Raw genomic sequence first — 12,859 nt, forward strand, 5'->3', positions numbered from 1 at the left:
ACCCTAAAACCAGGACAAGGCCTGACAAAAGTTCCCCACAATGTCCTCATAAAGACAGGTTTTTATGTTTTGTGGACCCCACAAAGGTATAAATACAAGTGTCACACACACACACGCGCGCGCGCGCGCTCGCTCACACAAAGTAGTTGTGTGGAATCTTGACTCGATTACTTTCCCCTGGAGTGGAGTCTGTACTGAATCGATAGCAGAACTGAAGATTTCACTGACGCAAGACTAGTCCACCCGGCTTCTGTCTCCCACGTCTCGCTGTCAAGAAGTCGCGCTTTGAGGTAAGGCATCAGCTTTGACGCGGCGGTTTATGGTCTGGAGTGGTGTTTTCGTCACGCAAGTTGATAATGTACATAAACAAACAGACTGGAGTTTTAACCCGACACTCGAGCGGGTGGCTTTTAGCACACATGTTTGTGCTGCTAACTAGCTACATAGCCGTAGCTTGCTCATTGATTCATTACTAGCATGACGTTACTTTAAGTTCAGGTTAGCGTGACGTTGATGTCACATTAAGTCAGAGGCTCGACTGTCTGCTGCCTATGTTTTAGTAACTTCTGCTAAATTCAGAATGCATACTGTTTAGTAAACTGCTGTTGCTTGGTCATTTGTACACCTTCATTTGTATTAATACGATTAGCTACCTCTGGCCATGGTTTAAATGTAATTTATTTGATCTAAAATGTAAGTGTCAAAAGGCCAGGTAATTATGTGATCAATATATCGTGGCATCTCTCTTGTCAACTTAACGTGTGGAAGTAGATAAATAGGTATATAGATAGGGATATTTTTTAGTTTCAGTGTCTCTTCATATGACTCTCAGTGTCTCTTCACACGTTTCCTACATTGGCTGCTGTGTTCACAGTAAGAAGGCCCTGGCCATGGCAGATCAGCTGAGTCCAGATGAGAAGTTAACTCTCATCAGTAGAAACCTCCAGGTAGGAGAGACTCAAATGCAAATGTATACTCCAGTGACTTGAGGTCCACCTGCAGCCATTGATCTCATGAATCTGTGTATTTTGTTTGTGTGCATTTCAGGAGGTCCTTGGGGAGGATAAGTTGAAGCAGGTTCTTCAGGAGAGAGAGCTGAGAGTTTACTGGGGCACAGCAACCACTGGCAAACCCCATGTTGCTTACTTTGTCCCCATGTCCAAGATTGCGGACTTCCTCAAGGCTGGATGTGAGGTGGATACGGCCCCATTGTACATCTAGTTTTACAATGAGCTGATGTGTACTTCTGACTTACAAATATGCTTTGTCTTTCTTTTTTCCCACAGGTCACTATTCTGTTTGCAGACTTGCATGCCTACCTTGACAACATGAAAGCCCCGTGGGAGCTGCTGGAGCTCAGGGTGAAATACTATGAACAGGTCATCAAGGCCATGTTGGAGAGCATTGGTGTCCCTCTGGACAACCTCAAGTTCGTCAAAGGAACGGACTACCAGCTCAGCAGGTCAGTCTTGTCCATGTTACTCCTAGACTGTCTTCACATGCATTTGTTTTCCATTACATGTTCTGAAATATCAGAGTATTAACTTAGACTCCTTTTTTGTCATGTTGGTCAGAGAGTACACACTGGATGTGTACCGCTTATCCTCCATGGTGACAGTTCATGATGCTAAGAAGGCTGGAGCTGAGGTCGTCAAACAGGTGGAGCACCCTCTGATGAGCGGTTTGCTCTACCCTGGACTGCAGGTGATGATAGCTGATGACAAATGAAACAAAAAATATTAACGTCAATTCAGTGTTTTATGGTGTATACATACTGAATATAAATGCTGTTTTTGTTTGTTTTTCCTTAATATAAAAATGACATGTGTTTCTCCTCAGGCTCTGGATGAGGAGTACCTAAAGGTGGATGCCCAGTTTGGAGGAGTTGACCAGAGGAAAATTTTCACTCTTGCTGAGAAGGTGCTTACATAGTTTAATATTTTACCCTCTGTCTTCTCTACATGTTCGACAACTATCTGCTCCACCTCTTTTATTTTCAACACATACTTTATCCCTTTATCCCACATCAATGCAAATGTTTCACTTTGCTTCTTGTTGACCTCAGTTTGTTTACCTGTGTTTTCTCGATAACAAGTCTGGTATACAGTATACAGTATTTTTTTGTGGGTTTTTTTAAGGGCAAGAGCTTATTAAACGTTTTTGACAAGAATTATACAATTTGAATGTAAATGTATTGGTCCTTTTTTTTTTTTTTCTCCAGTACTTACCTTCTCTTGGTTATGCTAAACGTGCCCATCTGATGAATCCAATGGTACCGGGACTGACAGGAGCCAAAATGAGCTCTTCAGAGGAAGTAAGGCTACAGAGATACTGATTTCCTTTTCAAAAGAAAAGTGAATTAAAATTCAGTTTCTGTATGAGCACTTCTCTTAAAGCTTGTGATCATTGATGAATTGTCTCTTTGTGGCTGCAGGAGTCAAAGATTGACATATTAGACTCCAAAGAAGATGTGAAGAAGAAGCTAAAGAGGGCGTTCTGTGAGCCAGGCAACATCCAGAACAATGGAGTCTTGTCCTTTGTCAAATATGTCCTCTTCCCTCTCCGTGGAGGTGAAAAAAATAAAAAAATAAATCTTGTCTTCTTTATCTTCTTCTTGGCTTACTGCTTCTCTTCCATGTGTAAAAGAAAAATGTGACTTAATATCAGGGATCTATGTGTGTTTCAGAGTTCTGCGTCAAAAGAGACGCCAAGTGGGGTGGAGACAAAATCTACACTGTGTTTGAGGAGGTGGAGAAGGATTTTTCTGAGGAGGTAGAGTACAAATCCAACTCGATTATTAAAGAATGCTGTTAATTTTCACTTTATTCTGTGTGTCAAATCATTGTTGTTATCCACACTCATCCACTCTCATCAGGTCATCCATCCAGGAGACCTGAAGGCCTCAGTGGAAGTCGTACTAAACCAACTGCTGGAGCCAATCAGAAAAAAGTTTGCGTCGCCTGAGCTCCGCAAGCTTACCAACTCTGCATATCCTGACCCATCAAAAACAAGTCAGTGTTGAACCCACCATTATCCTCCATTATCCGTTGTCAGAATGTTGCAAGAAGATACTTATTATTTGTGCATGTGGGTTTTGTCTTATTAGAAGGAGGGAAGGGTGCCAAAGCAACAGCAGCAGGAGGAGGAGGAGATGATGAGTTGGCCCCCTCCAGGCTGGACATCAGAGTGGGCAAGGTCATCAGTGTGGAGAAGGTAGATTTTGTCAGTTGATGCCTGATCTGCAGATCAGTATGATTAATATTAGGGGTGGAACAGTTCACTTACAAAAATCCGGTTTTTAAGTGAACCTGTACACACGTCACGATTCGTGGCACGTTGATACAGATTGAGTATCAGTAGGTCTTACACCTTGTGCCAGTAACCCAGGGAAGTTTTTTTTTTTAAATTACGTTTATATTTTTCATTTGGTACGAGGCAGAGGCATTTTGGATTTCTTGTTACCTATCATGACAGCAGTTTAAAAAAAAGTGGTGGATAAAACGGCAACTTTGTACAAGCGCTGTGCAACACATGTTGCTCACACCAGCGGCAACACTTTTGCTCATCTACGGAGGCATCACCCCAGCGTGACAACAAGACAGCACGAGGAGGAGAGAGAATCGGGTAAGGAAAGGGCAACTTCTACTCACCGCAGCATTTTAAACAGTCACCCGGTGAGAAGTCAGCCAGGGCACAATCCATAACTAACGCAATGGGGGTGTTTATCTTTTAGTCTGTTCAGTGTTTGCTGTTAGTCTGTTCTTTTGTAACAAGAAAACTTATTCTTTTAAGATTTAAAAAAAAAAAAGTTTTATATTCTTACCCAAAAGTCAAACAGTTGTTAAACTTTTTGTTAGCTCTGATACTGAACTGTGGATTTTGTGAACTCTTCCACCTCTAATTAATACAATACAGTGTATTAGTATTCCAGTCGTCTTTTTCTGTATTCACATGGTTTTCTCTTCCTTCCACCGTAGCATCCAGACGCTGATTCTCTGTACCTGGAGAAGATTGACATCGGTGAGGCAGAACCAAGGACGGTAGTCAGTGGGCTGGTGGCCTATATATCACAGGAGGACCTGCAGGACAGACTGGTGCTGCTGCTGTGCAATCTGAAACCCCAGAAGATGCGAGGAATTGAGTCTCAGGCTATGCTGCTATGTGCCGCTATGTGAGTGCCATGTCCGCCCCCCCCCCCCCCCCCCCCCCCCACTCAAAGATATGACAATATAGCTCGTGCCTAATGTCTTCACTCGCTCTGGCTGAATTCTAGTGAAGGGGAGCCCAGGAGGGTGGAGCCTCTCGACCCACCAGAGGGTTCATCACCTGGGGAACGAGTCTTTGTGGAGGGATATGAGACCGGGAAAGCCGACGAAAGACTCAACCCAAAGAAGAAAGTGTGGGAGAAACTACAGGTATGTTTCAGTCAGACTTCTCTTCCATTAAATAAGATGGAGCCTTTTTGTCTGATGCATGTTTCAAGTCAGGAATAAGTTAAGTTTTTAGTTTAAGTATTTTTGAAATATAACCTAATGTGTAAATATTCAAAAACTATTCCCTGACATGGTATTGTGGCTTCGATGTACTGTGTACTTAATGCGGTTTATGCTTCACTGAGTTGATTGATTTTCCCCGTCTTTTCCCAGGTTGACCTGAAGGTGTCGGACGAATGTGTCGCTCAGTGGAAAGACAAGCAGCTCATGACTAAACTCGGACAGATCACGTGTAAAACACTGAAAGGAGGCAACATCAGTTAAAGTCGCCCCCTAAGCTGCTCCTGCCGACCACCTTACAACAACGAAAATGCTCATCGACAAATTTCCAATGGCGATAACAGTCTTACTTCATCTGGATGTTTTCTTGGAGAACAACGAGATGTAGATGCCAAATATGCTTCGGAGCGGCTCACACAAAGTACCCTGCTTTGACTTTATAAGAACAATATTTACATTCTTAAAGCATGAGCCGCTTACTTGTCACTCATAAACCTCTGACTCATTCATTTCTTGTTGTTTATTTAGTAGGGTTGTCACGATCTCGATTGCAAATTGAATATCGATCAGAACGACGTCACAATCTCGACCTCCGAAAGCAAAGGTAGAATGCAGGATTTAACCCCGCCCCCAGTGTGGCGTCCTGCATTTACAGTTAGTTTCCAATTGAAACTAACTCTAAAAGTTATTGTTACGTTTATATTGTTAATACTAATTTGAAATTTGACATTAGGGCCTTACAATGCAAATAAATGATGGACATTATATCAATCATGACACATGTAGATTAAAGAATGAAATGAGTTATCATGACATAAAACCAATTATCCTAGACTAAAGAAAAAGTCTAATCATGGCAGACCTTGAAATTGAAAATCAAGTCAAGGATTTGGAGAATCGTGACACCCCTGTTATTTAGTGTTGCAGATGTAACTGGGTCTCTTCACATAAAAGGGAATTAAAGCATCAAAATCTTTTCCTGTGTTCAAATTTGAACTTCTTGTTTTTTTTTGCATTCATGGTAAATGTCAGTGCAGTGGAAAACAATCTGTCAAACCCATAAATATGGTGTTATGGGTTTCAGGTAAATACAGATATGTCAAAATCAAATACATCTTAAATATGAAATAAATACTGAATTCATTGGTTTGCAGCGTTCAAATGTATCTGTTGGGTGAGAGAAATGTGGAAAACCTGTTGGGTGGGACATAACATACTAGATATAAAGAAGGAATGCATGGGACAATGAATTTAATACACTTAAAATTTATTTGTAGTAATAACTACATAACTCTTTATAATCATCAAAAAGTTGATTTTTTTTACCCATTAGGGTCAGTATAATTCACACTGATTATTTTGCTGGGGGAAAGCAGTTTGTGCAAATAGTAATGAACTTGATTTTCCATCAAAAAGTCCTGTGCAGAAGATTTAGTTAAGAGATTATTGAATAAAAACAAAATGACCTCATACTTGGTCTTCTCCAGTGTATCAATCATCCAAGGCCAGTTTTCACAACAACAACAGCCCTACAAGTGGTATTCGGATCATAAAGAATCTTTAATATTGTTTTGGAAAATGTGTCCAACAGTGCCAAGAGTGGAAATCACACATAAATAAATAGTATACTTGTTTTTCTTTTTGCTAGAAAGGCTTTTTAGAACGTGTTGGTTTGACCCCTCGCTACACCAAGAAACGTGAGCAGAAACATCTTAATTTGTGTCAAGTATTCGTGGTTTTTCGTTTATAGCTTTGCAACCGTCTATTCTTGTGGATTTGCAGCACTCCTTTCTTCTCAAATACTCTTTCTAGTATGTCCACACAGTGAAGAACCGGGAGTAAAAGTGACTTTAACCCAGATATTTACACAGAAGCTGAAGGGTGTTGTGGATTTTTTGCTTGAATCCCCATGAAAACTGTAGTACATTTACAACAGGGAAAAAAAATTGACAACCTCAAGTTGAAGACACTTTTTCACTCTGCAGCTGCAGTGAGCACTACCTAATTAAACCTCTAGGAGGCGGTGTCACACAAGCCAAATATTTTACAGTTCAGCCACCGTTTCATCCTGAGGGGCCTTAATTAGAAATAAGCTACGGCATAGAAAAATACTTCAGAATAAAGCTATCGTAAGAAATTGAGAGCAACATGTGTTTTTTTTTTTTGCATAAATATAAAGGAGGGCCATTAACAGGCTAAGGCTTTTGGAGAATACTTAACACACAACACTCAAGATAGTTGAGCTTAATCTCAGTAATGTCAGTCAGTTCTTGCCATGAGTTGTCCTTTAACTTTTTTGCCGCTCTGACAGAGGTCCGGTCGTCAGTTCATCAGCACAAGTCTCTTTCAGAACAGTGTTTCAATCGTGTCCGCTGTCACCCTTGTAGCTGCAGGGAGAAGACAAGCGCACGTTAGACATTAGACGACAACACAGTCACAGGAACACACATCGTGACTATTCTGTCCCCAACTAATTCATACGCTTCTGGTTAAGGCTATAATTGAAGCACTTGCTCATATATTTTACTGGAAGCAGACGAGAAGCATTTGTGTTGTGTAAGAAGACGGCTGTGTGTCCGGTTTTCTTTTTTTCTTTTTTTCTGGCATGAAAAGCACAAAATGAGGTCTTTAAGGCAATGTTAAAGTGCTGAGCTGATTTATGGTAATGCCAGACGTTGCATTCTGCTTTTGCATGACAGGGAGTTGCACATGAGTTATTGATTTAAGCTGTGCACTGACTCAGCCTGGATGACTTTACATACTCAGCAGCAGTACGCCCCAAACACACTGGACAGCAATAATTCTTAAGAACGTTAAGCAACACTATGCTAGAAGTGTTGTCGCTGTAGCAAAATAGGCCACAATCTAAGCATGTTTTTTGTCTTCTAACTGACCTCAGTTCAGCATAACACTTGGAATCTGCTGAGCCTGATTCTGGCAGTTTTACTCTGTGACCAACATTAAGTTCACTTTTGCAGAGTGGGAACGAAAGAGGCTTCAGTCTCTCTATTGTGTTGATTTAAGCACAGATCATTTCATAACATCACTCTTGTAAGTAATGCTGTTGCTCTTACTTGTCGTCTCAGGAGATGTTATTCCACTTATTCCATGTTGCACTTCTCCTATTGCCCCATTTCCTTTAACACTGTTCTCCGTCTTTCCTGAGCAGACAGGATGATGCGTTGGAGGATTGATGTTGCCATGTACCGGCTTCCTAGCGACAGGCGGAGGAACTTTGTCACACTTCACTCCACCATTGGAGACAGTGGAAGCCCTTGGCTGGTCGGACACCTGCACAAGCTCGGCTGCCAAGCTTTTCTTGAGAGTTGCCTGAGCTTCACATGTGGAGGTAGCTGCAGTCTCGATGACGACTTTTTTTGCGCTCCTGGAGAAGATGAAGCTGGCTGTGGAGGCAGGGGACATGTGCATGTCACACCCTTCAGGTGATTTTAGAGACAGAGCTGCGGGTTCACTGATGCAGTTGTAGGGGAGTGACCTTACACCCAGTCGGGATGGAAGCCCATCTCTTGCAGACATGGCTGCAGTTTTCATACGTATGGCTTCCTGTAAGCGCACTGAGGGAGAGTTCATTGTCACAGAGGATGGTGTGAATAACTGAGGTGAAGATTTTAGAGACAGAGACTTGCGAATGGGCTTTTGTGGAATGTGTTGATGTCCTGGGACTGAGACTGGGCAATTCTCCTGAACTGGAGCTCCGTGGCTTATTGGTTTGTCCTCAGAAGTAGCGCTCATCTGATCTTCATTCACGTTGACTGATCTGAGGCGAACCATTTGGAGCAGAGAGGGAGTGACGAGAGGTATGTTTGCATCCTCTTTAGGAATGGGTGCACTTCTGTGGCGGGGAAGAAGCTCCTTGCTCCGGGTGTCTCGATATGCTATACTGGGTTGTCTTCTAAAATTAACCGCCTGAGTCTCTGTTGGTATGGGGGGAGCAACTGGGACTATAACTGGAGATTGGGCACTAACAGTGGGCCCAGAGGAAGACTGATCTTCAGTTTTCAGAGAGTCTCGTCTCTGGAAACTGTTGGAAGGAACTAAAGCAGAGACTGATACAAGGTTTTCTGCTTGTGTAATTGTTGGCATGGGAGGTCCCTCTACGGGTGGAGGTGGGACAGTATCTGGCAGAGATGAAACAGGCTCCTCTGGTTTGCAATAACCCTCATCATCACAGTTAGATGTTGAAAGTTGCACTGTAACCTCTGCTTTGTTATCATATACTTCTGATTGTGGAACAGTGTCTGGCAAATGTGGTTTGTGTTCCTGTATGACAGTCCCACCTTCACCTGAATCCTTATTTGTGTCTCCAACGTCTTGTTTCGCCACGGTACACCCGCTGAGAAGGTCTAGCTGTTTGACACAGCTGTCAATCACATCTGGCACATTGTCTGTTAGGAATGGTGGTGGTGGAGGAGGAAAGTCTACCTCGTCTTCTCCATCAAAGACTGAGTCCCCTTCCAAAGGAGGTGGAGGAGGTGGCCAGCAAGACTCAACAACAGGCATCTCCTCCTCTACCTTCTGTAAGTCATCTGGTGGCGTAGACACTGATGAGGGAGGTGTCTTTCGTGAGGGAGGAGGTGTAGGGTGGTATGCTGGGGGAGGGGTAGGTGGAGGTGAGACCTTACTGACCTTGGGTGCCTCTACAGAAAGTGTTTGCATGGATGGTACCTCAATTCTATCCATCTCATTATTACTCTTATCCACTAAAACAATTACCCCATTGTGTGAGGATGTTACGTTGTTCTCAACAGATGAATTAACTTCTACCTGGTTACGACTACTCTTTTCCTTTTGCTGCGTCTCTGCTGGCTGCTCTGTTGACAACGGCGTATCTTTGTGCAATATTGTCATGGGTTTTTTCATCACAGGAGGGGGACCTTTCCTTTGATGTATCTCTTGATTACTGGGGCTCGTCACTACTGGGCTACTACTTTGGTCTGGTTTCTGAGCATCTGCACTTGTTTGTACTCCCTCTGTCTTGGAACCTGGACATTCCTTGCTCTCTAGGTCTTTGTGGGCATCTGTGGGATATGTTGCTAAGAATGCCTCCGACTTTTCTTCACTTTCTGACAATTCCGTGACAGGTTCGACTAAGGCTATCTGGTTTTGAAATAAATCTTGCTCTTCCTCTGTGGCTTTAGGCTGGACTTCTGCATGTTTAACTGTGCTGTCGTGTATTTTGGGGGGTTTGTGGGTTTCTTTGCTGACACTGGAAATGGGACCACACAAGAACTCAATGGTCCGCCTATTGTGAACCCATGTCTCTGGAGGAGGAGGACATGGTGCTTTGACCTTGGGAGGTGGTGGAATGTTTAACAGATCTCTACATTCTACTCTCAGAGTTGAAGAATTGTTAGTTGGTGTAAGTTTGTTTGGTATAACTGTGGGTGAAGTTACTTGTGGAAGAAGATTTGTGCTACATGTGGAGACATCTGGATTGACAGGCTCAGATGTACCGGATGATAAAGAGGTAAGAGAGGATGAAGGAGAAGCTGCTGAGGATGAGGCCCGAGACGCTGATCTCTCAGGTTTAATAGGCTTCTTCTGTTTTTCTGGGGAAGTTGGGGAGATACCTTTAGGGGAGAGTGTTGGAGTTCCACTCTGGCTGGAGTAGCCACTGGAAGGGGACATGGTCCTTTCAAACTTCCCCTCCTCTTCTGAAGGTGTTTTCTGTGGGGAGGAGCTCCTTGATTCTGACAGTGGCTGTGGCGGTCCTTCAGCATCTTTAGAAGGGTTTTGTGTGTTGATCATTGGACTGGAGGAAACTTCTGGAGAGCTGGACCAAGCAGAACTGGATACAGGATTGGTGATCTTGCTTCTACCTCCTGTGACCAACTTGATGTCATCTTTCACTACAGCATGTTTTGTAGTAGTTTCCACCTCTTCAGACATCAAGTCATTGAGATCTTGGCTTTCCATCAGAACCCTGGAGCTACTCTTGAACTTATTACTGTGAAGAGAGTTTGTTCTCCGTGGAGGTGCCGGGGGTTGTTTAGTCTTCATAACTGAAAGACTGCGTGCGAAGTTGCACTTGTTCTTTGCATCCTCCTCTACAGTCACTGAACCTGACCCACCAGACTCTGATCCTTGAACTATTACGATATTTTCACCTTTACTGTTAGGGCTGCTAATCGTGCTTACTGAGCTACAAACACTGACATGGTCTTGATCTCCTCCACAGTGCTCTTGCTGGCTTCCCTGTTCATTAAGTCCCACCGTATGGCAGTTACCAATGCGTGGGCTCCCTTTAGAGGACACTGGGGAGGGATTTAAAATAATGGTCTTTGAACACTGTGACTCACTCCAATTTGACCCTGAAGTTGATTTGGGCATCAGTGTGGAGTTTTTGCACGAGTGATCAGTCTGGAAACCATCTCCGTCTGATCTTCTGGACAACAAAGGGCTGACTGATGAGTCTCTGGATCCAAGGCTGCTTTTGCTAACAGTGAGGACACTACCACCGTGGTTGACACTGCTGCCACGAGTCCGGCTGCGGCTCCGGTCTATCTCTATGACTTCAATCGAGGCTGGCAAGACGGCATTAGGGATAATTGTCGACAAGTAAGTGGCCTGAGGTGATATGGACATCACTGGACCCTAGAAGAAAAAAAATGTGAACATGTTTTCAGAAGAATACATCTTAAGTTTAAGGCCTTATCTTTAACCAACAGCCTAAATGAATTCTTACCTGCGATTCTTGGAGAAAGCTTAACATTGATGAAGGACAGAAGGTGGAGGAGGTGGTCATGCCAGGTACTGCAAGGGACTTGGGTCTCATGTTGGAGGTGGGACAGACACTGGAACCAAAGCCGAGGTCGAGGGTCTGCTCATCCCTGAACATAGCCTGGAGGTGGTTGTTAAAAAGCTGTTCATCCTTGGCTGCCTGCTTAGAAGTGGAACGTGGACAATTCACAAGTGATTGGGGAAGAAAATACTAAAATGCATGTTTATTAATTAAATTAATTAAAGCCCTTAACTGTACCTCCAACTCTGAAAGGTGCACTCTTGCTCCTTCTTTATTTGCTGCTGGAGACCCTCCATCAACTGTTGGGATAATAACGACGCCTGATTGGCTGTCGGTGACCTGGCCATCTTGATTAAGGTGCTGCACAGAAACAAGTGGCTGGAAGGTTGAAGTTCTGTGTAGTGCTAGAGAGAGGGTGGGTCACTGTCAATAACATGTTTACTTGAAAGAACATATAGCATACAATGGTTACGCAAGGATAATGTTAATATAAAACATACCAAGCTCTTTCTGGACCTGGTTGGGAATACCCATGATGGTGGTCCTCCTGTTCATCTTCCTGCTCTTAGTATCTACGCTCTTCATTGTATTTGGGGGCTTAAATGTAGAACCTGAAAACAGAAAAACATGTTGGGTCATGTAATACAAACAAACAATATATTTGGAACACTAATTGTAGACTAATAAATAATGGATAGTACACAATGATGCATTAAAACCCATATTGTAGAGGACTCAATTTTCTTAAGGAGTTTGAAATATGATAAGAATACTAATCCCACTCCTCACATGCAGCACTCAGAAAGGCATCCTTTGCCTTCCAGCTGTGAAATGCAGAGGCAGCCGCAGTGCTGTCTGCAAATGCTTAGAGCTTTTCAGTAACCAAAAAAAGCTGCAGTTGTGTTTTAGTGTGTGACAGTGAATGTGTGCATGTCAAGTTCCTTAACTTTGATTTCACAATATAACTGCAGAGGCACTAAACCAGGGATGAGCTGTGCATACTTAGTTTGAGATCTATGAATGTATTGAAAAAAAAGTATTGAACTCCGTTCATCTACAAGCATAGTTTAGCTCCTATTTTTTTTTGCGATAAACAATATAAAGACATTTTCTCTCTACACACAGAGCTACTATATACCTTGTGGAGTGAGCAATGGTCTTGTGGACACAGAAGTAGCTACTGTGGTATCACTATTCCCCGTAGTGGCTTCCAAATCCTGACATTCACCTCCGTCCTTGAAGCTGATATCCTGTTCTGGACGCAGGGTGTCTGAGGACTGTAGGGATACACACAAACACACATACATGCACACACAGCAGCATTAAGTCAGGTGACATTCTTGCTGTGGAAAAAAGTGCAGAGAACATGATCCTCAGAGGTTTTGGTGCACTTACAGAGATGCTTTCATCGTCAGCAAAATTCTCTCCATTTTTGTGTTCTGTAAATACCCAAAAGACCGAGTTAAAAACACTCACCAACCAGTGCTGTAATCATAGTGACCTTCATAGAAAATACAGACATTGACGAACGTTAATCATTTTGATAATACAGAGTATGATGTCTGCACATGCAAACAGCCTGTTCTGGTGTGTTTGAATGACA

General features: G+C 43.0%; 2 protein-coding genes across 5 annotated transcripts in view; one reads left to right on the top strand and one right to left on the bottom strand.

Annotated features, from left to right (window-relative positions):
- The first annotated feature begins 168 nt into the window (after nucleotides 1-168).
- Nucleotides 169-5,642, top strand: yars1 (tyrosyl-tRNA synthetase 1). The gene is made up of 14 exons (XM_058618726.1): nucleotides 169-290; nucleotides 875-947; nucleotides 1,048-1,194; nucleotides 1,287-1,462; nucleotides 1,575-1,704; nucleotides 1,840-1,920; nucleotides 2,222-2,314; nucleotides 2,435-2,570; nucleotides 2,687-2,772; nucleotides 2,876-3,011; nucleotides 3,107-3,213; nucleotides 3,978-4,171; nucleotides 4,274-4,415; nucleotides 4,647-5,642. The coding sequence occupies exons 2-14, from the start codon at nucleotides 891-893 to the stop codon at nucleotides 4,755-4,757; spliced, it is 1,596 nt and encodes a 531-aa protein (XP_058474709.1). The 5' UTR covers nucleotides 169-290; nucleotides 875-890; the 3' UTR covers nucleotides 4,758-5,642.
- A 101-nt stretch (nucleotides 5,643-5,743) lies between these two features.
- The window catches only part of kiaa1522 (KIAA1522 ortholog), a 32,324-nt gene continuing 25,208 nt past the window's right edge, over nucleotides 5,744-12,859 (bottom strand). For 3 of the 4 annotated variants that reach the window (XM_058618722.1, XM_058618725.1, XM_058618724.1), the window contains 7 exons: nucleotides 12,652-12,695; nucleotides 12,395-12,533; nucleotides 11,757-11,867; nucleotides 11,494-11,660; nucleotides 11,200-11,397; nucleotides 7,568-11,108; nucleotides 5,744-6,880 (listed from right to left, as the gene is read on the bottom strand). In XM_058618722.1, coding sequence (XP_058474705.1) covers nucleotides 6,840-6,880; nucleotides 7,568-11,108; nucleotides 11,200-11,397; nucleotides 11,494-11,660; nucleotides 11,757-11,867; nucleotides 12,395-12,533; nucleotides 12,652-12,695 — 4,241 coding nt within the window. In that variant the 3' untranslated portion in view covers nucleotides 5,744-6,839. The remainder of the gene's footprint in view (nucleotides 6,881-7,567; nucleotides 11,109-11,199; nucleotides 11,398-11,493; nucleotides 11,661-11,756; nucleotides 11,868-12,394; nucleotides 12,534-12,651; nucleotides 12,696-12,859) is intronic. The other variant, XM_058618723.1, reaches the window with a different exon arrangement.

The sequence above is a fragment of the Solea solea genome, chromosome 20, assembly GCF_958295425.1.
Source record: "Solea solea chromosome 20, fSolSol10.1, whole genome shotgun sequence".
NCBI classification, from domain to species: Eukaryota; Metazoa; Chordata; class Actinopteri; order Pleuronectiformes; family Soleidae; genus Solea; species Solea solea.